Genomic DNA, 27,793 nt, shown 5'->3' on the forward strand with positions numbered 1-27,793 from the left:
GTTCCAGAAACAACCACCTAAAACATGCACCTTCTTTTCAACTACTTGAGCTATCCAACAGATGAAAGAGGCCACTCAGAATTTAGGCATAGCAGCTACTGAAAAAATAGAAAATAGAAAGAAGCTGTCTATACCAGGCACAACAATATAATAAGAAATATTTAAACATTAACAGTAGTAACAGTAATGTAAAGTATGCTAATATTTTAATTTAATATAACCTTTCACTTCCAAAGACCTTGGAAATATTTAATAATATCGGGCCATGAAAATTCCAAAGCTACTCCCTTGATGGAAGCCAGTAAGTTTGGAAAGCATGTTAATTTTTCCGGCCATTAAATAGTATCCTAGGATACAGCTTAGCTTATTAAAACTAGCCTCTCAAGGTGGAATTGAAAAAGGAAGAGAGGAAAAAAATGTTATGGGAGAAAAAAGGAGTCTGATTGAATAAAACAGAGTGGGTGGAAGAGGGAAATAGTGAGTAAGGCTTGGAATAAACACAGATCACATTTATATAGTACTTTAGAGTTAAAATAGGTCACCATGACCAAAGAGTTCATTACTTCAATAGCCAACCTTTGGGTGATGGCCTCTTGCTATTAAACTAGACTAAACTTCAGACAGTAGACAAAATCTGTCACTGAAATGGTACTTTCTCAGCCTGCTAGTGCCTCCCCTTTGAGATTATTATCTTCCATCTCTGAATATATTTTGTTTTATCTATTAATTACCATGTTGTCTCCCTCATTATAATGTAAGTTCCTTGACCACAAGGATTGTTTTTGCCTTCCCATTACTTAGCACAGTACCTGACGCATAGTAAGTGATTTATAAATGCTTTCTGACTGACTTACTAAAAACTTCCTACTTGGTAAAATATACCAGAGGTTAAAATCCACTCATATTGACTTTGAGAATCAAGGTTCACCTCCACGCTACAATGAGGACTCATCATAGGCACTTTATATTAATTATCTAATTCATCCCTCCTAAAGTAGGCATACTATTTCCCCCATTTTCAGAGAGGGAAACTGAGACTCAGAGAGGTTAAGTGAGTTACCCAAGGTCACACATGCACAAGTATTCCCACTGTATCCTGTCTTCTCCTATAGATTACCCCTTTGATCACCCTCCCTCTTTTTCTAATGTTCAGTCTCTCCCTGACTACTGGCTGATTCCCTGTTGCCCACAAACAACCCATGTTTTCCTCTGCCTCAAAAAAACCCCTCATTTGATCCATCCATCCCCACTAGGGATGGTAGTCCTACATCTCTTCTCCTTTAGTGTCCAAATTCCTTAAGAAGACCATCCACAATTGATGCCACCACATATGTTCCTCTTACTGTCTTCTTAACTCTGCAGTCAGGCTTCCAGCCATATCAACTTTGTTGAAACTGTTCTCTTCAAAATTACCAAGAATCTCTTAATTGCCAAAACTGGTGGCCTTTTCTCTCTCTCTCTCTCTCTCTCTCTCTCTCTCTCTCTCTCTCTCTCTCTCTCTCTCTCTCTCTTTTTTGGTGAGGCAATTGGAGTTAAGTGACTTGCCCAGGGTCACACAGCTAGTAAGTGTTAAGTGTCTGAGGCCGGATTTGAACTTGGGTCCTCCTGACTCCAGGGCCAGTGCTTTTATCCACTGCACCACCTAGCTGCCATGGTGGCCTTTTCTCAATCCTCATTCTTCTTGACCTCTCTGCAGCCTTTGATATTCTCTTCTCTTTAGGTTTTCATGACATTTCTCTCTCCTGGTTCTCCTACCTATCCACTCCTCAGACTCTTCCTGGATCTTCATTCAGGTCACTTCCACTAATCCTTGCGCTCCGATCAAGACTCTGTCCTGGGCCCTCTTTTCTCTTCCCATGTTATTTCACTTGGTGATCTCATCAGCTTCCATGGGTTCAACTATCATATCTATCCAAGTGATTCTCAGATCTATTTGTCCAGTATTAAACTCTCTCTTTACCTCCAGGCTAACGTTATCAACTGCCTACTGGATACCTTGTACTGGATGTCTGATAGATATCTTAAATTCCACATGTCCAAAATTGAACTCATCTTCCATGCCCCCTACCAAATCCTCCCATCTTTCCAACTTCCCTATTACTGTTGAGGGTACAATCATCCAGGCTCACAGCCTAGCTATTATTCTTTTCTCCTCACTCTCTCTCACTTCCACCATATTCAATCATTTTCCAAGTCTCATTAATTTTACCTTCGTAGTATCTCATATGTGTGTGTGTGTGTGTGTGTGTGTGTATTTATATACTTGTTTCACCAAAAATAGCTGGCTATTTGGTGTCCCTGCCTCAAGTGTCTTCCCATTCTAGTCCATCTTCCCCTCAGCTATTAAAGGGATCTTCCTAAAGTATAAGTCTGACCATGTCACTCCAATTTGATCAACTTCAGTGGCTCCCTATTGCCTCCAAGATCAAAGATAAAAAAAATCCTGTTTAATGTTAAAAACTCTCCATAACTTGGCCCCTTCCTGCCTTTCTAGTCCTCTTGTGCCTCACAACCCTTCCATATACTCTGCAATCCAATGACTGACTTTTTTTTTTCTATTCTTTGCATCATCTCCCAAATCAGAGGACTCTGGGTAAATTCATTGGCTGTCCCCTATGCCAGAAATACTCTCCCTCCTTGTCCCTGCCACATGGCTTCCCTGACTTCCTTCAAACATCAGCTAAAGTCCCACCTTCTACAAGAAACTCTTCCGAATCCCCCTCAATCTCGGTGCTTTCCCTCAGAGAGTATCTAATTTACCATATATATCATATTTTTAACAGTTGTTTTCATGTTGTCTCTCCTGCTAGATTGTGAACTCCTTGAGAGGAGGAACTGTTTTTTAACTTTTTTTGTGACACCCCCCCCCAGTTCTTGATACAGTGCCTGACACATAGTAGGTGCTTGCTGACTTGACTAGACAATTAGTAAATGGTGATACCAGGCCACAAAACCACATTTCCCAATTCTAAATCCACTGTCCTTTCCAGCATACAATGCTACCTCTACAAGAGGAGGTCAATAAATTCCAGTAGGTAGAAAAATAAATGTACACAATTGAGGTAATTAAGAAACAAGAGGGGAAAGAGTAGAAGAGACAGGAAGTATGAGAAAAGGGAAGCACAGAGGATGAAGCCCGAAGATAAAGAGAAATCAGGATATAAAGATAGAAGTATGGGAAGGGAAAATTTGGAAAAATAAGATGAGGATAAATAAGAGAAAAACCAAGGGACAAGAAGGGATAGGGAACTAAGTAATGCTGGGGTACAGTGAATTAGAAAAGAATTCATGTAGAGCCATTGGCATCTAGTAATTTTATAAATTAGTTCCATATCCTGCCACGTGTTCATTTTTTCCCCTCTTTACTCTGCTGAAATTAAAGGCATCTCTTCCTTAGTATGATGTATTCTGCAACAGCAAGTATAATAAATTAAAAGCATCAGTGAGCAAACAGAGCCTTCAGAATGAAAATTAAACACTGAAAAATGCAAATGAAATTCCTACATGACTTAGTCCTTAGAAATGTGGCACGTGGCATTTGAGCAGAGTGCTTTTTTTCAAATCATTTTTAGCCCCACTGCGAGCCTCAAGACCACAGGCTGCTGTTACACATTTTATTCCTTGCACACTGACTTCAGAAGGTTAGGCAGGTATTAGACTGGAATATAGCTCTATCTTTATGACTGATAAGGCAGATGGGAATCATATGTAGACACCCACACATAACTTATCCCCAAAGTCTTAGCTAATATGATGCCATATTAAAATTTTTCATATATTTGGTTCACTTTTAGAAAAAAGAGACTTTGGAAAATGTTGAAAAAATATTCATGCGGCATGTTGGGTTATTTTGCACCTATGGTTTTAGTCAACTGTTCACTTTGTAAAAGATTCACTTTTATCAAAGAACAATTCTCTTTAAAATTTTAATTATGAAATCAGTTAATCCTATAAGAGATTTACTCAAAGTGTCATGATTTAATGGATCCATGATCTCATCTATGTGTTGACTCTCCTAGTGCAACCTAACCATGCATACTGGGTTTGTCCACACATCTTTCATAAAGGATCTTCCCAATGTGTTTAAAAGTTCTTTTGAATCTTTTAATATTTGAGAGATACCAGCACAACATTTGGGCCCTAGTAATCCTAATTCTTACAATGTGACCAGCCAACCTCGTTTTCTGGTCACATGTGTCAAGGGTGATATTAAGACATTCCTACTACACATGTCCCCTTTGGCAGCGTCACAACTGATCTCTGCCATACAGTTCTCCACAGCCATTTGGATCATCCATAACTTTGATTCCTCTGAGATTGTGGTGTTCCATCATTAAAAGCGATCACTCTTTCACCAAGAGAAAACACTAATGGCAAAAAGATATGTTTTACCAGCAGGGACTAGCTTGAGATCATCAAAATTGTTGTGTGGTTTCCCCAATCCAGCCTCTTCTCTGCTTTTCTTATTCAATTCTGGACCCAATTCATTGTTCATCATTAGAACCTGTCTGAGATATGTGGACTAACTCAACGAATCATCCCTCCAATTGCAAATCATAATCTGAATAGTATGACTCTGTCCTAGGTCTCCTCTATTTGCTCTATACCATCACATTTGGTGATTCCTTCAGCTCTCATGAGTTCAGTAACCATCTCTAGGCAGCAAATGATTCCCAGACCTCTGTATCCAGCCATAGTCTCTCTAAAGTTACAGTGACACAACACCAGCTATTTTCTGAATATCTCAGACTAGGCATCCCAAACTCAATATGAACTTATTATCTTTCATCACAAAAGGCTCCCAGTTCCAAGAGCACCACCATCCTCCCCATCAACTAGACCCACAACTTTGATGGTACATCCTTTCCTGGTTCTCCCAGTTACTAATTCCTTCCCTTTGAGATTATCACCAACTTACACTTATCCTATTTGTACCTATTTGCTTTCTTGTTGTTTCCCCATTAGACTGTGCACTCCTTGAGGGCAGGGACTATCTTTTACCTTTCTTTGTATCCCCAGTGTTTAGTATAGTACCTGGCACTAGTAGATGTTTAAGAAATGATTACTTTCTGACTAGATTGCTATAATGATATATTTTGAGATCCCATTTACACTTGTTGACTTATTATGCTAGGATTATAAAGTGTAGACAGGAAAGCAGCACTATTCATTCTAATTTTGTTTCTGTTTTCTCTGCAATGATCTTTATACTGGAAATAACAGAACAAAAGAGATTAACAAGGAATTGGTACCCAAAATCAGTAAGGAGGTAGTAAGAGAGCACCAAACTAGCCTTGATCAATTCAATTCATTGGGTTCAGATGAACTACATCCTTGGGTCACGAAAGAACTGGCAGATGTAGTAGTTGAGTCACCGTCAGTGATCTCTGAATGATCATGGAAAATCCAAGAGATACCACATGACTGGAAAAGAATAGACACTGCCCCAATATTTAAAAGATGGAAGAGAACAGAAGAAGAGATTTAAAAAATAATAATACGCTCAACTTCTATTCCTGGGAAAATTCTTAAAAGAATCATTAAAGAGATAATTGACATACAGGTAGAAAGGAAAATGCTCGTTACAAAGAGACAACATGCTTTCATCAAGAATAAGTCATGGGGCAGCTAGGTGGCGCAGTGGATAGAGCACTAGCCCTGGATTCAGGAGTACCTGAGTTCAAATCCAGCCTCAGACACTTAACACTTACTAGCTGTGTGACCCTGGGCAAGTCACTTAACCCCAATTGCCTCACTAAAAAAAAAAAAAAAAAAGAGTAAGTCATACCAGAATAACCTAATTTTATTTTTTAATAAGATAATTAACCTAGTAGATGAAAGGAATGTTGTGGATATAGTTTATATAGATTTGGGGGGGGGGGGTGAGGCATTTGGGTTAAGTGACTTGCCCAGGGTCACACAGCTAATAACTGTCAAGGGTCTGGGGTTGGATTTGAACTCGGGTCCTCCTGAATCCAGGACCGGTGCTCTATCCACTGTGCCACATAGCTCCCCAGTTTATATAGATTTTAACAAAGATTTTTTATAAAGTTTCTCAAACTGTTCTTCTTGAATAGATGGAGAGATATGGATTATATGATAAAACAATCAGAATGGCTCTGAATTAGTTAGATGACCAGACTTAAAGAATAACTCTTAATAATGGTTCAAAATAAATATGACAGGAGGTCTACAGTGGCATACTTTTATCTGTACTCGTGCTGTTTAACATTTTTATTAATGATTTGAATGAATGTATGGATTGTAATACTCATTAAATTTGAAGGTGAAAAAAAGCTGGGAGAGTCTGAATTCAAAAGGATATTGGCAGGGGCAGCTAGGTGGCACAGTGGATAGAGCACCGGCCCTGGAGTCAAGAGTACCTGAGTTCAAATGTGGCCTCAGACACTTAACACATACTAGCTATATGACCCTGGGCAAGTCACTTAACCCCAATTGCCTCACTTTAAAAAAAAAAAAAGGATATTGGCAGGCTAGAGGAATGGAATGAATCTAAAAACATGAAAATCAAAAGGAACAAATGTAAAGTTTTGCACTTGGGTACAAAAAATTAACTATACAAATATAAAATAGGGAAAACATGGGAAGAAAGCAGTTGTTTTGGAAAGGATCTGGGGGTTTTAGTAGGTAGCAAACTCAATATGAGTCCTAGTGATGTGTTATCCAGATAAAATAACAAGATACTGGGTTGTGTTAAAATGGGCACAGCTTCCAAGACTAGGGAGGTAAAAGTCCCATTATATCCTATCCTCATTAGATCTCATCTGAAGTACTATCTTCAATTCTGGGTTTAAGAAAGAAATTGATAAGATGGCAAGTATCCAGAAGAAAGCAACTAAGATGGTAAAAGGTTTTGAGTCTATGAAATATAAGGATTAGTTGAAGTCATTTGGTATGTTTAACCCAGAGAAAAGACAAAGGGCTGTCTTCAAGTATTTGAAGGGCTGTCATGTGGAGGAAGGTTGTGGAGGATGGTTTAGATTTGCTTTTTTACTTTAGAAGGAAGAAGAGGAGAGATGAGGGAATCCTGCAATGAGATAAGTTTAGGCTTGATGTCAAGAAAAATTTTCTAACAACTGGAGCTGTCTGAAAATGGAATGGTTTGCCCCCAAATGTCATGGGCACCACCTCCTTAAAGGTCTTCAGGTAGAGGCTGGACAACAACTTCTTCTATACAACATAGTGAGGATTTCTTCCAGATTAATTTAGATGGCTGTTAAGGTACCTTCCAATTCTAATTTTATGATTCTGTGACTTCTGTGTGAAACTAGGCACAAGGGAATACAACCCCACCCCCCCAAACCACAAAAACTACATTGAAAATTTTAGTTTAGGATGAAGGAATGAAAGGGGCCAAAGGCTTATAGACATGCCAGAAGGCTAATGACAAAATATTATGAATATTCTTTTTAAGAACAGCGACAGAAAGCAAGGGTCATGGCAAATACCAAATAATATCATAAAATACATTAAAATGACACTATTTTAATTGATTCAAAGAGACTAGTTATAGACATAACATTCATTATAAAATCAGAAGTCTGACTGATCACCTACTATGCAAAGCACAAGTCAAAATAAATACTGAATTAAAAGAAGGGATAAAAATGAAGAGGAAACATGTCATGTAATGAGAAGCCCCAACTTGGCCTGTTTAAAGACTGTCAAGTCTGAAACATGGAAAAGGACAAAATCAAAGACATTAATTTTGATTACTGTCATTTCCTAGTGATGTTTGACAGATGCAAAACAGTTGACACAAGGAAACTAAATTACCTGGGCCAGAAAAAGTTTAATCTCCTCCTTAAGCAGAAAAACATTTCAACTAAGGGCAACATAGGTCAAGAGTACAAATTTATTTACAAAATACCACTAACAAGAATTGCAAATTATAAGCAATATAGCTTCACAAAACAACAAAAAGCAATTGAGAAAATAAGCCTACAGAGGCTTGAGATCCAACTAAAACAGATTGTGCAGAGAATATAAAGCTTAAAAAGGAAAAATGAATGTATGCAAAATGTAACATTTTTACAATTAATTATTCTCACTGGTAACACCAACAGATTTGGATTCTCTACCCAACCATAACATGTTCAACAATGATAATTGTCTTTAAGAAAATGAAGTCAGCAAAAGCAACAGACCCTGATCAAGTACATCCATAAACACAATTTTAAAAAGAAATGCAAAGATTTATCCTCAAAATGTTCTAAGAGGAAAATATTTCAAAAGAATGGAAAAGATCATGAATGATGGTACTGCCAAAACAGAACATTCAAAAAGACATTAGCAGAACTGGAAATCAAAGGAATGCTTATCAATTGAGGAATGGCTAAAGAAGATGTGGTGTATAATCGAAATTGAATATTACTGTGCTATAAGAAATGACAAGCAGGATGATTTCAGAAAGGTGTGGAAAGACTTATATGAACTGATACATAGTGAAGTGAGCAGAACCAGGAGAACATTGTGCAAAGCGACAGCAATATTGTTTGATAAACTGTGAATCACTTCACTATTCTCAACAATACAATGATCCAAGACAATCCCAAAAGACTAATTATGAAGCATACTATCTACCTCCAAAGAAAGAACTAATGTTGATTGAACACAAACTAAAGCATGCTATTTTTTGCTTTCTTTCAATTTTCCTTTTACTTGAGTTTTCTTGAACAAAAAAACTAATATGGCAATGTTTTACATAATTGCACATGTATAACTGATATCTGATTGCTTATTACCTCATAGAGGGGGGAAGGAAGGGAGGGAAGGAGGGACAGAATTCTAAACTCAAAACTTAAAATAAAAATGTTTATTATTTTTAAAAAAGAAGACATCAGCAATAAATGACCCATATGTCTGATCAAATCCGTCTGGAAAAGTCTACACATACTATAAGGACAGTTATTTAAAGACATAAGAAGGGAATAAGCATGCTTTCACAGGCACATTGCTGGCTTAGAGATGATTCTGCTTTGTGTATTATTTATCTGAAGGATTCACATGATTCATTTTTTAAATACATAAAGGAGAAGAGAAAAAAGTTCAGGAGAAGGGAAACAGACAAGCAGTACGGTTTTGAAAGTCATGTGTTAACTCTTTTTAAGTATTTCAGAGATATTTAGTATAGCATGAAAAATTTCCTACCCAAGAGTTGAATTTCTTATAAGGCTCTCCAAATACTTCTATTTGCAGATGACTTCATAGTAAATACACTAAGTACCAGAAAATTACAAAACTTCCTCAATGAAATACACAGTAATGGAAAATAATATGGTCTACCCATGTGCACTGAAAAAACAAAGAGGAACAAAAAAATGAATATTGTCTATATTATATCAAGGAGATAGGTAGTCCAATGAATCAATCCATATGTGAATCTTGAACAAACACTATGGATTAAAAATGTTTTAAAACTAGAACTGAGCAGGAATAGGTTACTGGAACAAATTGCATTTAGGAGATTCTTCACTTTTTTTTCTTTCTTTCTTTCTTTCTTTCTTTCTTTCTTTCTTTCTTTCTTTCTTTTTTTTTTTGGCAGGACAATGAGGGTTAAGTGACTTGCCTGGAATCACACAGATAGTAAGTGTCAAGTGTCTGAGACCGAATTTAAACTCAGGTCCTCCTGAATCCAGGGCCAGTGCTTTATCCACTGCGCCACCTAGCTGCCCCCTCTTCACTCTTTTCCTATACTGCTCACCATAAAAGCCCATAGACACCAAAAGTCTCCTAGTCATGCTCTGTAGTTAAATTGCATATCACCATGATCTCAGAAGAATTAAATTCACAACACAGCAAACATTTACTAAATACTTATTGACTGAATGGGGAAAAAATAAAAGAAGAGATATATGGTAACAGTCCTGTCCTCAAGGGATGTAACATCTAGTGGGCTAGGGCAAAGGTAAGGAATAGTAACAGATGGGCACTAGGTGTCCCTTAAGGGAGCTAGACTAGATTGTCTTAACATCCTTTTTAGCACCATATATGTTCAGATTTGTGATTTTTATTGGTGTAGGGAATTCTAAGTTAGTAACCTCCCTCTCCAAAAGCAGATTGGTAACTATACTACAACATATTGTCTTAGAGACCAGCTACAACACTTTTACAACACTTTCCTCACAGCAACCCAGGAAAGTAGGTAGTATAGGTATTATTATCCACCATTTTATAAATAAGGAAACTGCACCTCAAAGAGAAGAATTTACCAGGCCAAGTTCACACAGCTAGCAAGTGTTAGAACTGCAACAACAGCCTTTTATAAAACTGTAGGGATGGTATTCCATAAAGGTGACTCTCCTGAGAAGGAAAAACCTGAGGGGCTAAAAAACCTAAATAAGTGGGGAGAACTATTTACCCAAGGTGGGAAAGGCTTAATCAACCTTTTACAGCCAAGGTATACCCATCATTTTGGCTCTGCATGTGAGAATTGAGAACTTGAAAAATCTATTTTACTGGAAAGAGGAACTTTGAAGGCAATCCAATGGGGGGCGGGGTGACAGAGTTTGGATTTTGAAATAAGAGATGGCAATCTGTTGTTGATAATTGGAAGGAACTTATGTAATATAGACCTGACCCATGAATGATAACTCTTCAATTGGGGCCACATGGTTTCAAGAGGGAACAGGCTCAGATGGGAGCCCAAAACAATGATTGAAGGGAGAAGCTTCACCTAGACTGAACTAACTTAACAATTACCAAGTAAAAATGCTTCAGACAAGTGAACCCAAAAAGAGAGAAATGGGTTATTTATACATGTAATTATACATAGATACATATATACACACGTGTGTGTACACACATATACATATTTCAGTCCAATCTCCTAACTTTATAGATAAGGAGACTGAGGCCCACAGAGGTTAACCTCTTTGACAAAGCATATACTTTCTGTTTTGGCTTTGAGTTCCTAGCATTAAACACAATGAGTATATATTTAATAAATAAACACAGAGTACATATTTAATAAATGCTTGTTGGTCCGAATTAGATGGGATTGGAACCAGAGAAAAGTTCCTAGCATATTAGGCAGATTCATAAGGGAAGATTTACAAAAAGACATGGACACAGACAAGAATGACCCGAAATTAGAAGATATAGAAGAGTTATCTGCCATCAGTGGAGAGGAGATCATTGATCAAAGTAAGGGCAGAGACCTTGGAGAAAGAGTGCCCTTTGAGGTATGGTGATGGTACTAGCTCTTCCTAATTCCATGGCAAAATATGGACAGCTAAGCTCCTTAGAGGTGATAACTCAAGTTAAAGAAAGATAAGAGTCAATTATGACCACTGATCCCTTCCCCCAAAATTTCCAAGGGAGGTAGTCTACAACTAATACAAATAACCCTCTTCCAGGGTCTGATAGCACACTTCATCAGGAAATTATTTCTTATTCTTAAATCAACATTTCCATATTACAATAGGAACTCAATTCTTTTTGTTCTACCCTCAGGAGATATGGAGAAGAGCTGATACCTGTACTCTGTAGAAAAGCCCTTCCTATATCGGAAAAGTATTATTAAGTATGACTTAATCATGTGGGTGGGGAAACTAGATAGCACAGTGAACAGACAGCACCAGTCCTGAAATCAAGAAGACTCATCTTCATGAGTTCAGATCTGGCCTCAGACACTTAGCTATGTGACCCTGGGCAAGGCATTTAACCCTGTTTGGCTCAGTTTCCTCATCTGTATAATGGGATAGAGAAGGAAATGGCAAACCACTCTAGTATCTTTGCCAAGGAAACCCTAAATGGGGTCACAAAGAGTCAGACACAACTGAAATGACTGAACAACAGCAACAAATCATGTGGATTCAACCTATTTTTCCAGGTTTGCTTCACAATATTCACCATCACTCTATCTTCCAGCCAACTTGGACCACTCACTGTTGTACCAATATATCCAGGAATTTCTTACTTTAATTGCACCATTCCCAGTGTCTAGAATGCTCATCTCTACCAGGGACTATCTTGTGCCTTTCTTTGTATCCCCAGAGCTTAGTACAATGCCTACTGCATAGCAGGCATTTAAGAAATGCTTACTGACTGACTAATACAGGCCTAGACAAGGCATCCTTAGAGGGTGGGGACTACCAGATAGTCTATTTACCACGGTAGTAGGAGAAATCCTTGCCAGGTGCTTGCTTAGTCATGAAAGGCAGCTCTATTTACACTTCGGGAAGCAGAGGAGGAAATCCCTCCCAATGCAAATGCAACCAGAGAGAACAGGTGTCACCAGTTCTCTTCACTGCTGAAGAGGAATAAGCATCTTATGTGTCATGAGGGGCACAAACCAATCTCTGCGCTTGTCAAAGCATGGGAGTAAAGGGAGGGAAACTAACAAGAGGAATTCCTCTAGGTATGGGCTTCCCCGCAGAAAGAAGGTCTGGGCTTGCCCTGACTGATACTTCTTACCTACGTGTGACCCTGGGCACATCTGCTTCACCTCTCTGGGCCTTGGTTTCCTCCTCTATACAATTTATATAATCTATATGATAAGAGGATTCATCTATATGATCCTTAGGCTTCCTTATGTCTCTATACCCTAAGGTTCTGTGCTCTAATACTCTCCAGCAAAGACAGGAAACAAGCATGCCAGGGTGGGGTGGCAGCCAACCCAGCCATTTGCTACAAGACAACTGATTTTAATTATTTCCAGCAGGGGGCTGAAAGCAGAATTATGTAAGAGAGCATAAAATTTTCTTATCTTAGCGATCTTGAGACTGGCCAACTGAAGTCTCAAAAACACTGAACAAGTATTACAGCACTGAGGTGCATTATTCCTATAGCAGAAGACAAATCACAGCATCTCGGGTATTCCAGCAGTCACAGTGGATTTTGGTTTCAGTCAGCCAGTGAGTAAGCATTTATGAGTCTCTACTCTGTCCTAGGTACTATGTTAAGCCCTGGAAATACAAAGAAAGGCAAAAGACTATCCCTGCTCTCAAGGAGTTCACACGTTAATGAGGAGACAACATGCAAACAACTAAGTACAAACTATACACAAGGTAAATTGAATAATCAACAGAGGGAAAGCACTAGAATTAAGGGGGATTGGGAAAGGAATCCTTTAGAAAGTGGAATTTTAGCCAGGACTTGAAGGGGACCAGGGAAAAGCAGGAGGGAGAGATAAGAAGGGAGGGAATTCCAGGTATGAAGGACAGTCAGTAAAAATGCCAGGAGTCAGGAGATGGTCCCATGGCCTCATCTGTGAACTGGCATAATTCCAAAGAGTTTTCTACTGGAGGACTTTAAGCCCAGGAGGATTCTTTCCCTCACTCTGCATTCCCAGACAGCAGAGGTTTTTGGTTGGGAATTTGTTTATTTTTTTTTTAATCCATAGGAGCAAGGGAGTGGCATGACCTGGCTTTCTCATGTCACAACAGGAATTGGACTATGATGAGATATGGCCATGGCCTCTGCTTACTCAGTACATACCTGAGAAGTTACAGGCTGAGGCTTTCCTTCTCATTATCATAGAGGGAAATACCAATCAAGAAGCAAATCCTTGAAAGCCTACTGAAATCCCATCCATTCTTCAAGACCCATGTTAAATGCTACCTCTTCCACCAAAGCTTTCCTGACCCCTACAGGCAGGAATTAATTTTCCCATCCCAGAACTCTCAAAATACTTTGCGCTTCTCATATGGAAGATAGTCTCTTTTTGTATTATGTTTATTTGTTTATGTCTTATCTCCTTTATTAAGTTGTAGGCTCTTGAAGGCAAAGGCTAAGCTTTATTCCACCCTTATTATTTCCGCTAGAATAGTAAATAAATAGCTTTGGAGTCAAGAAGACCTAGGTATAAGTCCTTCCCCAAATATTTACCAGTGTATAACACTGGGCAAATCACTTCATCTCTCTGAGCCCCACACAGTTCTCCTAGACTGTAAATTAAGTGGGTAAATTACAGAACAGTGTTCACCTGTACCACTAGAGGCAATTTCCTCAACTATGAGACCTCTTTACCAATGAAATCACAGGTCTGATTTTTCTCCACTCCCTCCAAAAATAAAAATCGCAGCACCTGTACAGTATTTTGCACATAAATAGATGCTTATTAAATTTATATTGAGTAGGTGAATAATCAAAAAACAACCAAAGATCATGCAGAAAGAAAAAGAAGAAAATTACCCTCACTCCCCAAAAGTTAAGTAGAGAATTATGGTTACATGATTGTGTAGTATACAAAATAAAATCATGAAAATATGAAAATAAATGGTGAAAAATAACAGATTTGAGTCACTTTGAGAACTTACCTATAACCAAGGTCATTGATACAGTTGTAACATAATAACCACACACCAAAGGTTTGTGCCAAAGTTCCACACCAACAATAGCTGTCAGCAGATACCCTGCTACCAGTGCCTACAAAAAAAATTAATTTTTAGCATTTGCAAATCAATGTAAAAACAATGTGCTATGTGTGACCCTCAGCAAATCACTTAACTGTCATTGCCCCACTAAAAAGAAAAAAAAACAATGTGCTAACCTATTCCAATTTGAAAGGGAAAAAGCAGGTTTTACTATGTCACAGTTTAAGAATGTCTCATTGTTATTCTATTTTTAATTTTTCTATCTTTATGTATTCTAAAATCATTTCATTCTTACTGTCTGCCTTTACTTCTTACTCATTTTTACAATATTTTCTTCCTATCTTATTGTTTGTAACAGATGGGTAGTTTTATATATTTACCAGATTAATCCAGTTCAATGAAATGGAAACAAACCCCTCAAAATTCTATATATTTTATTTTGCCAACAGTCCAGGAAGGTCTTAGAATCCCACTCAAATCCATTATTCAAATAAGATTTGTCAGATAGCAAAGATCTCCTGTAATGGTTTTGTGTGTAATTGTTACACTTGGAATGTTACCTGTCTTACAACTATTTTGACAACACCAAGCCCTTACTGTAAACACTGAGCAAAAAATCTAATCCATTTTTAAAAAGATTTTAAATCCTTTTAAAAGTTGAAAAAACAGGGGCAGTTAGGTGGCGCAGTGGATAGAGCACCAGCCCTGGATTCAGGAGTACCTGAGTTCAAATCCGGCCTCAGACACTTAACACTTACTAGCTGTGTGACCCTGGGCAAGTCACTTAACCCTAACTGCCTCACTTTAAAAAAAAAAAAACCTTGAAAAAACGAAAACAAAATAAGCTGAAGAAACAAAAATACCATGCCTTAAGATATTTTGTTTAATGTATTCATTGACAGTTATTCTGTTGGAACGTTTTTATGAATGCACCAAAAAAATCTCCCTATTGATCGCACATGGCAAGGATAGATGTGGCTATAACCAATTGGAAGAGAAGAAAGAAAACAGACCATGACTGGACATGTGTGTATGCATGGTATGCATACAGGGTATCCCAAAAGTCTTAGTGCAGCTTTAAGCTATCTTTGTGTCTTCTATATTTTTATATATAGCATATAAGTCCTACATAGACTTACAGATCTACATGAGTTCACATTGAAAACTTGAAAACACTTAGAACTACCTCATACATTCAAAGAAAGGTCGATCAGAGCCTACACCATCCATTCTGTAATAAACCTTTTGTTCACCTATTCTGAACCCCTGAGAAATGATGGATTGTAGAGGTATAAAAGGAGGGTGTTTTTATTTAGGAAAAAGTGAAAGTTTAAAGAGTTAACATTATTAGTATCTATTATAACCCCTCCAATGGAACCTCTGATCCTGGAATGCTATTATTAGGCTTTGGGGAATCTATTAAGGGAATTCTGAAGACTAGTGTTCCCAGACATGTAATTGTCACACAAAAACATGAGAAATTATTAAGTGTAAGTTAAGTGGTACTATGAGTAATATACTTTAGGTACACTAAGAGTTAAATAATCTGTGTGAAGCTAGTGAGAGAATAACCACTGTTTTTAATTTAAACATTGTATTCAGAGAACAATAATGACTAGAATATTTGTTGTTGTTCAGTTTCTGTTGTGTCCAACTCTTTGCTGATCCCATTTGGAGTTTTCTTGGCAAAGATACTGGAGTGATTTGCCATTTTCTTCTCTAGCTCATTTTACAGATGAGGAAGCTGAGGCAAACAGGATCAAGTGACTTGCCCAGGATCAGCTAGGAAGTGCCTGAGGTCACATTTGAATTCAAATCTTCCTGTTTCCAGGGCCAGTGCTCTATCCACTGCTCCACCTAGCTTCCTGAAAAATTTTATAGCCACGCCATAATTCTTTGGTTCCAGTATCTCAATTACCATTTTAAGAAACATGCAGGAATGCTATTGTTCCATAAGAAATTATGAAATGGACAGTTTCAAAGGAAACTAGTAAGATCTCTATGAATTAATGCAGATTGAAGAAAGGAAAGCTAGAAAAAAATTATACAATGACAACATTATAGAGAAAAAGAACTCTGAAAGACTTTAAAACAATGATCAGGGCAATGATAAACTTTAAGTCCAAAATATGAAAACAAAACATGGTATTCACCTTCTGATAAAGAGTTGGCAAATTTAAAATGCAAAAGAAGACACATTTTTGGACATGGCCAGGTTAGAGAATTTGTCTTGCTGGTCAGCTATATACTGAGGCCTTCATTTTTCTGACTTGGCTTTTTTGTTTTGTTCAATAGGAGAAGAGAGGGAGGGACCAACTATGTATTTTTTTTCTTCTTTTTTTTTCAGGGCAATGAGGGTTAAGTGACTTGCCCAGGGTCACACAGCTAATTAAGTGTCAAGTGTCGGAGGCTGAATTTGAACTCAGGTCCTCCTGAATCCAAGGCCAGTGCTTTATCTACTGTGCCATCTAGCTGCCCCCCATTATATTTTTAAAGAAGCACTTACACAGGTTCTTTTTCACATAATAGGTAAATACTTGTTGAATAAGAATTCAACAGGTTGAATAAACCACCACTGACAGTATTTGCAATCAATTAGCAATGCTAATTGCCATTAATTGAGTGTACTTCTCAGCAGCTATTTCTTCTCAGTTTTGAATAAATTTAAAGAATTTCCCCTCTCCAGTTATTTTCCAATTGGCAGTCATGATATTTTCTAATATTTTCAAATGGTATTGAAAGCAACAAGGCTGTTTTTAATTAAAACAACTGAAAAGTTTCTGTAAACTGATTCTCTCATGGAATTAGTATTGAATGTGGACCTCATAACTCATGTAGATCTTAATATTCTCTAATTACCTATGAGACATTGGGTTTTTAAGTAGCTGGGGCTGATTCTATATTTGAAGGGAAGGGAAGGTATGAATGAGAACAAGCTCAAATAAACAGACATGATGCCTGAAAAAAGTTGAATATATTTGATAGATGAAATAATTTTGTAAAAAAAAAATAGTCCATGGAGATTGGGGGGGGGAGTAGAAGAAAGACAACACTGTATTTTGCAGTACTATACAATTTGTTTTTTAAAATACTTCTGTTGCTTGCATTGCAACGATATCAATACTAGTAAACAAAGATAGACTTGCCGATTCTGTTTGCTATGTGTCAAATCTAAAAATCAGGAAAATTCACTATGTTTTAGGGATTCATCACATTTTTGACTGGGGTGAGAATGCTAAAGGAGCCCTTTTGTTAAATTACATAGCCCTGATTTTGTTTGCAAGAACTAAAATTAAATTGTTGCACATAAATACTGAAAAGGTAATTTTCATATTCACATCAATAGGCCACAGTGTAACCACAAAAGACCTACTCACAATTCATTCTATGACGTCCAAGAGCCTGATGGCTTGACTAATAACACAATGTGTTACTTCATGAGAGCTTCATGACCCATAAGTTCTCACGCCTTTGAACAAGGAAAGGGTGGCTGGAAGCACTTCTGCTGGGTCTAGGGTAGAAGGGGCAAGGAGCATGGGGGTATACTTGTGATTGAAGGTCTATTCTACTGAGAGGGACTGATCCAAATAGAGCAAAAGATATAGTGTTCAAGAATGATGGGGAAGAGAGGTTAAAAAAAAAACCACACAAAGACTTTCCTTGTACCAGTACTCTAACACTTCTTAGGAGTAAGGTGCTTAACATACTGACTGGTAAATTGTGATAAAATTGGTGTCCCAGATGCTATGCTGGGAATGACCATGAATTCATCCAAAAAAAAAAAAAAAAAAAAACATGGTTGATGTTCTGATCAGTGCATCAATATTTCTTTTCTCCCTAATGTAGGATATTACAGGATGGTTTTGTTGTTGTTGTTTTCTTTTGCATATGAGATATCCCTACATATATATGGGGGGGGGGTATATACTGGCTGAGAGATTAAGGCAACCTAACACAGAACGAAGGGATAAGAAGTGGATGAGTGGCTGGGTGCTGAGCATCATCAATGTGATACCTTCTCAAACAGCTACAAATTAGTGAAAGATAATGTTTCCAACATATCATATTGGGGATCAGGTTGTGATGGAATAGGTAGCATGCATAAGAGTATCACTGTTTCCTGTTTGGGTTGTGAGAGACGTGGCAGACAGATTCTTTGATAAGAAGGTGGGTCTATATGGGGTCTAGACCATGTCAAAGAGTGTTTACCTCCTGGTAATGGGTTCCTATCACCTGACATGTATACTTCTAATCTTAATTTCAGTTCTTTGTTTTTTTTGTTTTGTTTTGTTTTGTTTTTTCAAGTGAGCCTAACTAATCCCAGTCTTGACCCACGGGGAGGACTGGAGACCCCTAACACCTAGTATAGTGCCTAAGATACAGTAGGGCACTTAACAAAGACTTACTGATTTAAGTGTTCATTGATTTATTAAGTCCATCTCAGGGTTCTGGTACATAAAAATACTCAGCATCTTGGCTAAGGCTTTTGAGTACCTAGCCAGTATACAGTTAGACATTTGGCCAAACGTCCATAAATCTGGAAATTTTGATGCCTCCTGAGGAATGTTATACTATAGCTCCAAAATTTCTTAACCTGCCCCAACAACAAAAAAAGCCAAGATACTGACAAATTAATGAATTTGAAAAAAGTTATGAAATAAGCAGAATATTGTACTGAGATCCAACTTTACTTGTTAAATATAGAATATCTATCATATGTGTACATATATAGTATGTATATGTATATGCGTGTGTGAAGGTAGATGCACTGTTGATAGCCTTAGATGTTGCCAGAGGCATTAAACCCAGCATCATTCAGTGAGTATGTGGCAGAGATGGGACCTGAACCCAAGTCTTCCTGGATCCAAAGTCAGGTCCTTATCCCCGAGTACACTGCTTTTCATAAATATACAATTAGAAGAAGTTATCATAAGAAAGAAAAGAATGTATCCCATTGTATTTGGATGCTAAACTGGGGCATGGGGTTCATCAAATGTACATCTGAAGGAAAAACAGTTAACTCGTAGTACCAAGGACACAGGCTTGTCTGCAAGTTTGGTCTGCGGCTTGACTGCCAAGCTGCATGTCTTTAGTTTATTCTCTCCTTGCTGTCTTACAGTGACATTTGAACCTTTCTTTTGATCAAAAGCTATCTTTCCTTCTAGGGTTAAAACCACTACTCAATCCAATTAAAGGGAAAAGTAAACTTAATTTCCCTTTTGGAACATGGAAACCTTCTGTGGTTACCAAGGAGTCTGACATGCTTTAAGATGCAGATTACGCATTCAGCCAAATCAGCAGTTATGAATTAATAGCATTGTATGAAAATTCAGTTATTAGGTGAAATGAAAAAAAAAAGAGAATGAAGAGATTATTCTCTGAAATAGCCTTCAGGAGAAGGAGGTGGTCGTTTTCAAGTCCCCATTCATTAAATTGAAGCACAATTGCATCAACTCAAAAATATAGTTCATGGAAGACCCCCCCAAAAAAAGTTGAGGCCATAGTATTCTGATTTTTGAAAATCTTTAGCCTTCATGCCCCCTGAGAATGGGAGATGTGGCTCTATGGGGAAGAAAAGCCCCCTTTTTAAAAGTCATCCAAGAAAGATCCAAAATGGTAGAGTATAGGCATCTACCCAACTGAACTCACCCAAAATTCCCCTCCAAACAACTTTAAAATAACTCCTCAAATCAAATTTTGGAGCAGCAGAGCCAATAAAAGTGAGACATTTTTCCAGCCTAAGACAACTTAGAAGATTTGCAAGAGAGGTCCATGACATGGGGGTGGGGGCCAGTCTGGAGCACAGCAGCAACACCAGCAGCAGCACCAGCACCAGCTATGTGTCTCGGAGGCAGCTAGGGTAGATGCAGCAGCAGCACTAAGAGCTCTCAGCTCAGAGACAGTAGGGGGTAAGACAACTGGTCAGAAAGAAATTACAGGGGAGCCTTTGCTCACACTGAGTACAGCTGGAGCCGATTGGCAATTTGACTGCTCATAAGCAGTTCTGGGTAGAGAAGAGAACTTGTGCTATGTCACAAGGGATCAGGGGCCCTGGTCACAGTTCCAAAGCAGAAATGAGCATTAGTCTTTGTGGCTGAAGGAGAGCAGGGGACCTGGTCACGATTCCAGGACCAAGAAGAGGGCTAGTGTTTGAAGCTGCAGGGTAACAGGGCACTTTCCTGAGTTATAGGCCAGGAGAGCAGTGACCACACCTCTCTCCCCATCATACCACCTTGGAAGCAACAAAAACTTGCAGACCCCCAGAACTAGCCCTGAAAACAGCAGCATGAAAAAGCCTGATGCTTGGTATAGTGCCTTCCCACACCAAAGTAAGCAGAGCCCAACTTTAACTATAAAGTTAAAGTCAGGAAATAGACTAGAAAAATGAGCAAACAGGGGCGGCTAGGTGGCGCAGTGGATAGAGCACCGGCCCTGGAGTCAGGAGTACCTGAGTTCAAATCCAGCCTCAGACACTTAACACTTACTAGCTGTGTGACCCTGGGCAAGTCACTTAATCCCAATTGCCTCACTAAAAAAAAAAAAAGAAAAGAAAAGAAAAATGAGCAAACAGAAAAATAGAGGAAGACAGAAAAGGGATGGACAGGAAAAGAAAAAAGAAAAGAAGAGAAAAGAAAACTAGACCATAAAAAATATACTACAATGGCTGAGAAAACCAAGACACAAACTCAAAAAAGACAACGTGAAAATATCAACAAGCAAAGCATAAAAGAAAAATGCTAACTGGGCACAAGCCCAACAAAAATTCCCAGAAAAATTAAAGAAAGCAACGATGGTAAAAGAAAAAATTGGGGAAAGAAATGAGCATGATTCAAGAAAATTATGAAAAGAGAATTAACATTCTGGAAAAAGAGGAACACAAAAAGTACTGAAATGCTTGAAAAAGTAGAATTGGTCTAATGGTAAAAGCACAAAAGTTCACTGAAAAAAAATTCTTTAAAAATTAGAATGGGGGGGGGAGCAGCTAGGTGGCACTGTGGATAAAGCACCGGCCCTGGATTCAGGAAGACCTGAGTTCAAATCCAGCCTCAGACACTTGACACTTACTAGCTGTGTGACCCTGGGCAAGTCACTTAACCCTCATTGCCCTGCCCCACCCTCCAAAAAAAAATTAGAATTGGGACACTGGAAACTAATGACTATATGAGACATTAAAACCAATACAACAAAGACAAAACTAAAAAAAAAAAATAGAAGAAATTGTGAAATATATCATCGGAAAAAACAACTAACCTGGAAAATTGGTTGAGGTGAGATAAGTTAACAATTATTGGACTATCTGAAAGCCATGATCAAACGAAGAGGCTAGACTTCAAGAAAATATTTCAAGATCACACAAAATTTAGCAACTACTACATTAATGGATCTAGAGGATTTAGAATATGGTATTTCCAGAAGTAAAAAACAAAACCAAACAAAAAACCAAAACACTAAAACGTAGAATTAAACCTACTCAGCAAAACTGAGCATAAACTTTCAGGAGTGAAATGATATTTAATGAAATAGAGGACTTTCAAGTATTCCTGATGAAAATACCAAAGCCGAATAGAGAATTTGACATTCAAACACAAGACTCATGAGAAACATAAAAAGGTAAACATGAAAGAGTAATCACATAAAATTAAACTGTTTACATTCTATATGGGAAGATGATTCATACAACTCCTAAGAATGTTATCATTATGGCATATAGGAGGTGGGGGGAGGGAGAAAGCATGAGTATAAGTTGATTATGTTGGAATGATCTCCCCCACCAAAGAAAATGAAGAAATGAGAAAGAAGTATGCACTGGGAGAAAGGGGAAAGGAGACACAGAATGGGGAAATTTTTTTCACATAAAAGAGGCACACAAGGAAGAGCATTTACAGGGGAGGGGAAAATGAGGGGGATGGCAGACAATGCTTAAACCTCACTTTCATCAAAATTGGTTTAAAGAGAGAAGAATATATGTGTGTGTATTCATATATATACATACTTATATACACATATGTACACATATACATATATTCACATATACACATATATGTCAGTTGGATATGGAAATCATATTTCCCAATAAGGAAATAGGAAGGGGAGGGGATCAGAGATATGGGGACAGGATTAAGGAGAAAGGAAAGGAGGAAGAATTAAGGGAAGTACTGGTCAGAAATAAATCAGACTTTTGAGGAGGGACAGGATAAAGAGGGAGAGAAAGGATAAACAGAAGAAAATAAAATGGAGAGAAATGTACAGTAATCATAACTGTGAATGTGCATGGGATGAATTCATGAATATAACGGAAGAGGATAGCAGAATGGATTAGAAACTAGAATACAACAATATGGTGTTTACAAGAGACACACTTGGGGAAAAAAAAGACATACACAGTTAAGATAAATAGCTGGAGCAGAATCTATTATGCATCAGCTGGAGAGTTTAACAATCAATCATGATCTCAGACAGTAAAAACAAAAATAGACCTAATTAAAAGAGATAATCAGGGAAAATATGCTTTACTAAAAGGTACCATAGACAATGAAATAATATAAAAAAATTTTACACCTAGTTTCTCTGATAAAGGCTTCATTTCTCAAGTATATATGGAACTGACTCAAATTTATAAAAACAAGAGCCATCCTCCAATTCATAAATGATCAAAGGATATCAACAGGCAGTTTTCAGAAGAAGAAATCAAAGCTATCTGTAGTCATATAAAATGTTGTGAATCCCTATGTTCATTAGAGAAATTAAAATTAAAAAAACTTTGAGGTACTACCTGAGACCTATTAGAGATGACAAATGCTGGAAGAGTTAAGGGAAAATAGGTACACTAATAAACTGTTGGAGTTGTGAATTGGTTCAACCATTCTGAAGAACAATTTGGAACTATGCACAAAGTGCTATAAAATTGTGCATACCCTTTGACCTAGCAATACCACTTGTAGGTCTGTACCCCAAAGAGATCAAAGAAAAAAGAAAAGGGCCTCTATGTACAAAAATATTTATAGCAGCTCTTTTTATGATGGTAAAGAACTGGAAATTGAGGGATGCTCATCAATTGAGAAATGGCTGAATGAGTTGTAGCATATGATTTTGATGGAGTACTACTGTGCTATAAGAAATGGTGAGGGGTGGTTTCAGAAAAAAATGGCAAGATCTTTATAACTGATGCAAAGTGAAACTAAAAGAACCAAGGAAATCTTCATGCACAGTAACAACAATGTGGTAATGATGATCAACTGTGAAAGACTTGACTACTTCAATCAATACAATGATCCAAGACAATTCCAAAGGACTCATGATAAAAAAAAGATATTCACCTCCAGAGAGAACTGATGAACTCTAAGTGCAAACTGAAGTATAATTTTCTCACTTTTTCTTTTACTTTTTTTGCAATATGGCTAATATGGAAATAGATTTTTGCATGATTTCACATATATAATAGATATCATTTTGTTTGCCTTCTTAGTTGGTAGGGAAGCAATGGGAGGGAGGGAGATAATTTGGAACTCAAATTTTTAAAAAAAAAGAATGTTAAAAATAAATAATAAAATTTTTAATAGGTGGATAAATAAAAGTCACCCAAAAATCTGTGTTGGCAGTGATGAGTGGAAAATGAAGTTAGTTAGCCTCAAGTTAATTAACTGAAGTTGGTTAACTCTAGCACTAGTAACTGGGTTAGACTTCTGGTACAACAGTAGTAGAAAGCAGCTCAGTGACAGTGGAGATAGTGTGCTGGGCTTGGAGGCAGAAAGATTTGAGTTTGAATCTGGCCTTAGATACTTAACTGTGTGACCTTAATCAAGTCACTTAACCTCTGTTTGCCTCAGTTTCCTCATCTGTAAAATGGGGGTGATAATAGCGCCTACCTCCCAGGGTTGTTGTGAGGATCATATAAGATAATATTTGTAAATACAGTGCCTGGAACAGAGTAGATGCTATTTAAATCTAGCTATTATTATGATGATGAGATCATGCCTCCTAAGAAGCTGTAACCCAAGTCTATGCTATGCTGTGAAGTTTGCATTCCAAGGGAAGTTAAATTGTTTTGTCTCATACCACCCAAACTGTACCAAACTGGTACACCCTTAGAAGTTATTAAGCAATTTTAAATGTTTACACCAATCTGACTCTGGTTTTTAATTTCTAAAATGCCCTCTCCTGTTGCTGATGTTATTAGGGAAATAAATTCTTGAGGTTTTATCTCAAAATTAACATTTTCCTTTAAGGAGTCAAAAAAAAAAAGGGTCCATTTTGACCAGTGAAGAACCAATATATTCCTGATCCCATCTTTAGTAAACATATAAATCTCAAAGGCTACTATATGACCTCCCCCCATTACATTAAAAATAACTTTCCATGGCTTACATATGTTATTCATATTTTAACAGCCTCAGTGAATAGATTTAATGGTTTTGTTCTGCTTTTGGCATGTCCTGGGTCGTGTCAATTTAATCTACCTTATGTTGTGAGACAAGAAAAATGGAACTTGATCTATGCAGTTCTCTTTATATCATAGGCTATACAGAGTCTCGTGCAATTAGTCACAATATATAAGGATGATCATTCATATTTATAAGCACATTAGGTTTAAAAGCAACACAGTTAAGGGGGAAAGGATGCTGAACTTGGAGTTATGGGACCTGCATTTGAATTCTGGTATTACCACTTACAACCAACCTGTCTTGGCCTCAGCTCCCTCATCTGGAAAATTATAATACTGAACCTCATAATTGCTAAGGTCCCTTACAACTCTAGATCTTAGATTTAAATCTAGACCTATAATCACAAAGGACTTATTCCATATGAACGTCTCAATGGTCCTGTAAGGTTCAGTTGTTTCACTTGTGTCTGACTCTTTGTGGCCCCATTTGGGGTTTGCTTGGCAAAAATACTAGAGTGTTTTGTCATCTTTTTCTCCTGCTCATTTTACAGATGAGGAAACCGAGGCAAATGTGGTCAAGTGACTTGCCCAGGGTCACACAGCTAGTAAGTGTCTGAAGCCATAGTTGAACTCAGCAAGATGAGTCTTCCTGACTCCAGGTCTGGCACTCTATCCACTGTACCACCTAGTTGTCCTGTAAGATAGATAGCATACATATTATCATCTACATTTTTAAGATAAGAAAACAGAGCTTCAGAGAGGTTAAAATGATTTGTCCAAGGTAACACAACTAGTAAACAGAAGAACCAGGCCTGAAACCTAGCACTTTAGATGACCAATCCACTGCTTTATCTACTACATCACCTGGTTAGGGCAGGGGGCAGAGGATAGAGTAGAGAATAACATACAACCCCATTCTAGTTCTTAGGCAAAGCAGAATCAGAATCTAAATGGATACAAACTTCAAATGAGTCAACCTTCTAAATATCTCTCATCTTTATTCTTTGCTCTATTCACTTCAAGCCCTCCTTACCACCTTCCAATAAAAAAGCCCCCATTGGGTCTATAGTACTCTGTATTCTCCCCTTCATATTGCTATCAGGCTAATAAACCCCCTAAGTGAATAGTTTTCCCTTGACCCTGCCCCTCAAGCTATTATCTCTCATTTACTTCAGAATCACAGTCCTAGAAAAAGCCAATTTACCCTCATTGTCTCTACTCATTCACTTCCTGTTCATTTTTCAGCCCCTTGAAATCTGGATTTTCAATCGTACCACTCAACCAAAATTGCTCTAAGGTTACCAATGGTTACTGAACTGCACAATCCAATGGCTTTTTCTCAGTCCCAATTCTTCTTGACATTTCCACAGCTACTAACTGGCATCTGACTACCTTCTCCTGGATACTCTTTCTTCCCTTAGCCTCCATAACACTAACCTCTCCCAGTTGTTTTCATCATCATAAACACGTAATTGCCTGGGGCACTGTGCTAAGTAAAGTGTAAAGAGAGCTATGCATATCAAGGTCCATCTCCCTAGCCTTACAATATAAGGCAGATTAAACTGATCCAGAATACACAGAAGGCAGAAGAAAAACATTAAATCAGTATACTAATGGGCAGTAAAATATAGACAGCATAAGAAAGACAGGAAAAGGTATTTTCAGTAAAGTTAAAGTGGGGAGATGACAGTCAGATTTTAGATTTACATGTTTCATGAGGATCCCATGACATAACATATTTAAAGTGTTGTCATTCATTCATTTTAAAAGTGCCTACTATGTACCAGGAACTGTTCTAAGTACTGTAGATATAAAGGCCAAAATAAAACAGTACCTGCTTTCAAGGAACTTATATTCACAAATATTAAAACTCTACATAAATATCTGTTTTTATCATCGTTATTATCTCATTTTTCTCATCTTAGTTTGGTAGAGTTCAGATGTAGTTCTTTCAAGTTTGCAAAGTACTTCAGGTATATTGACTCATTCACTCTTGTTAAAAACCCATTTGTTTTAGAAAGAAATAATTCTGGGACAAGCCACTCAGCTGTTGGTAGTATCCTATGATTAATGTTCTGCAGACTCGTGGACAGATGGATAAAATAACTACCTTTTGGTAATTAAATCAAAGTATTGCAATTTAAAAAAATTTAAATCTTCATATGTCTGACCACAAATTTTCAGTTTCTTTTGTTGGATCATGCTTTTATTTCCTGTCCCCTAAGCAGGGACATTCCCCCAAGGCTGTGTCCAGGGCCCTCTTCTCTCTCTTTATTCAGTTTTCTTGGTGATCTCTTCAGATACTCTGAGTTTTAATTAGTCTCAACATATATGACTCCCAAATGTACATATCTAGCCCTAATCTCTCTCCCAAATTCCTAAAGATCAACAATCATCTCCTGGATAGCTCCACCTAAATGTCCTGCAGGCATTTCAAATGTCTGTCCAAAACAAAACACAATATTTCCCACCCCTAACTCATTCCTCCAAAATTCTGTTCTTTTAGTCATAAAGGCTTGCAGTCTCACAGTAATCTTTGACTCTCTTCCTCAATCCCACCCCACCCACATTTGATCAGTTGATTTTACCTATATACTACTTTCATATCCACTCCTTTCTTGCCACTTACAAAACTACGACCACCCTAGTTAGGCCCCTCACTCTCCTTTAACCTACTGCAACAATCTTCTTGTTGGTCTCCCTGAAGCCAGTGGCCCTTCTCCAATCCCTTCCTGCACGCCTACCAAAATAATCTTCCTAAGACACAGTTCTGATCATGTCACTCTCCCACTCAAAAGACTTCATTCACTAACTGCCTCTTGCCTTTGGGAAAAAATACAGGGAAAGGAAAGGAAGTATCATTTATTAAACACTTACCATGTGCCAGGAACTAAAGTAAGTGCTTTAGGAATATCTTATTTGATACCCAGGAGGAAGGTGTTATTATTATCTCCATTTTACAGTTGAGGAAAATGAGGCAGACAGCAGTTAAGTGACTTGCTCAAGGTCACATAGGTAGTAAGTATTTAAGTTCAGATTTGAACTCAGGTCTTCCTGACTCCATGGACAGCTC

The 27,793-nt window shown here is 37.7% G+C and overlaps 1 protein-coding gene across 1 annotated transcript in view; it reads right to left on the bottom strand.

Annotated features, from left to right (window-relative positions):
• The window catches only part of LOC122748048 (ethanolaminephosphotransferase 1-like), a 166,027-nt gene that overhangs the window by 28,189 nt on the left and 110,045 nt on the right, over positions 1–27,793 (bottom strand). The window contains exon 8 of the mRNA XM_043993781.1: positions 14,283–14,391. Within this exon, the coding sequence (XP_043849716.1) occupies positions 14,283–14,391 (109 nt within the window). The remainder of the gene's footprint in view (positions 1–14,282; positions 14,392–27,793) is intronic.

The sequence above is a fragment of the Dromiciops gliroides genome, chromosome 1 (genome assembly GCF_019393635.1).
Source record: "Dromiciops gliroides isolate mDroGli1 chromosome 1, mDroGli1.pri, whole genome shotgun sequence".
In the NCBI taxonomy this organism is placed as follows: Eukaryota; Metazoa; Chordata; class Mammalia; order Microbiotheria; family Microbiotheriidae; genus Dromiciops; species Dromiciops gliroides.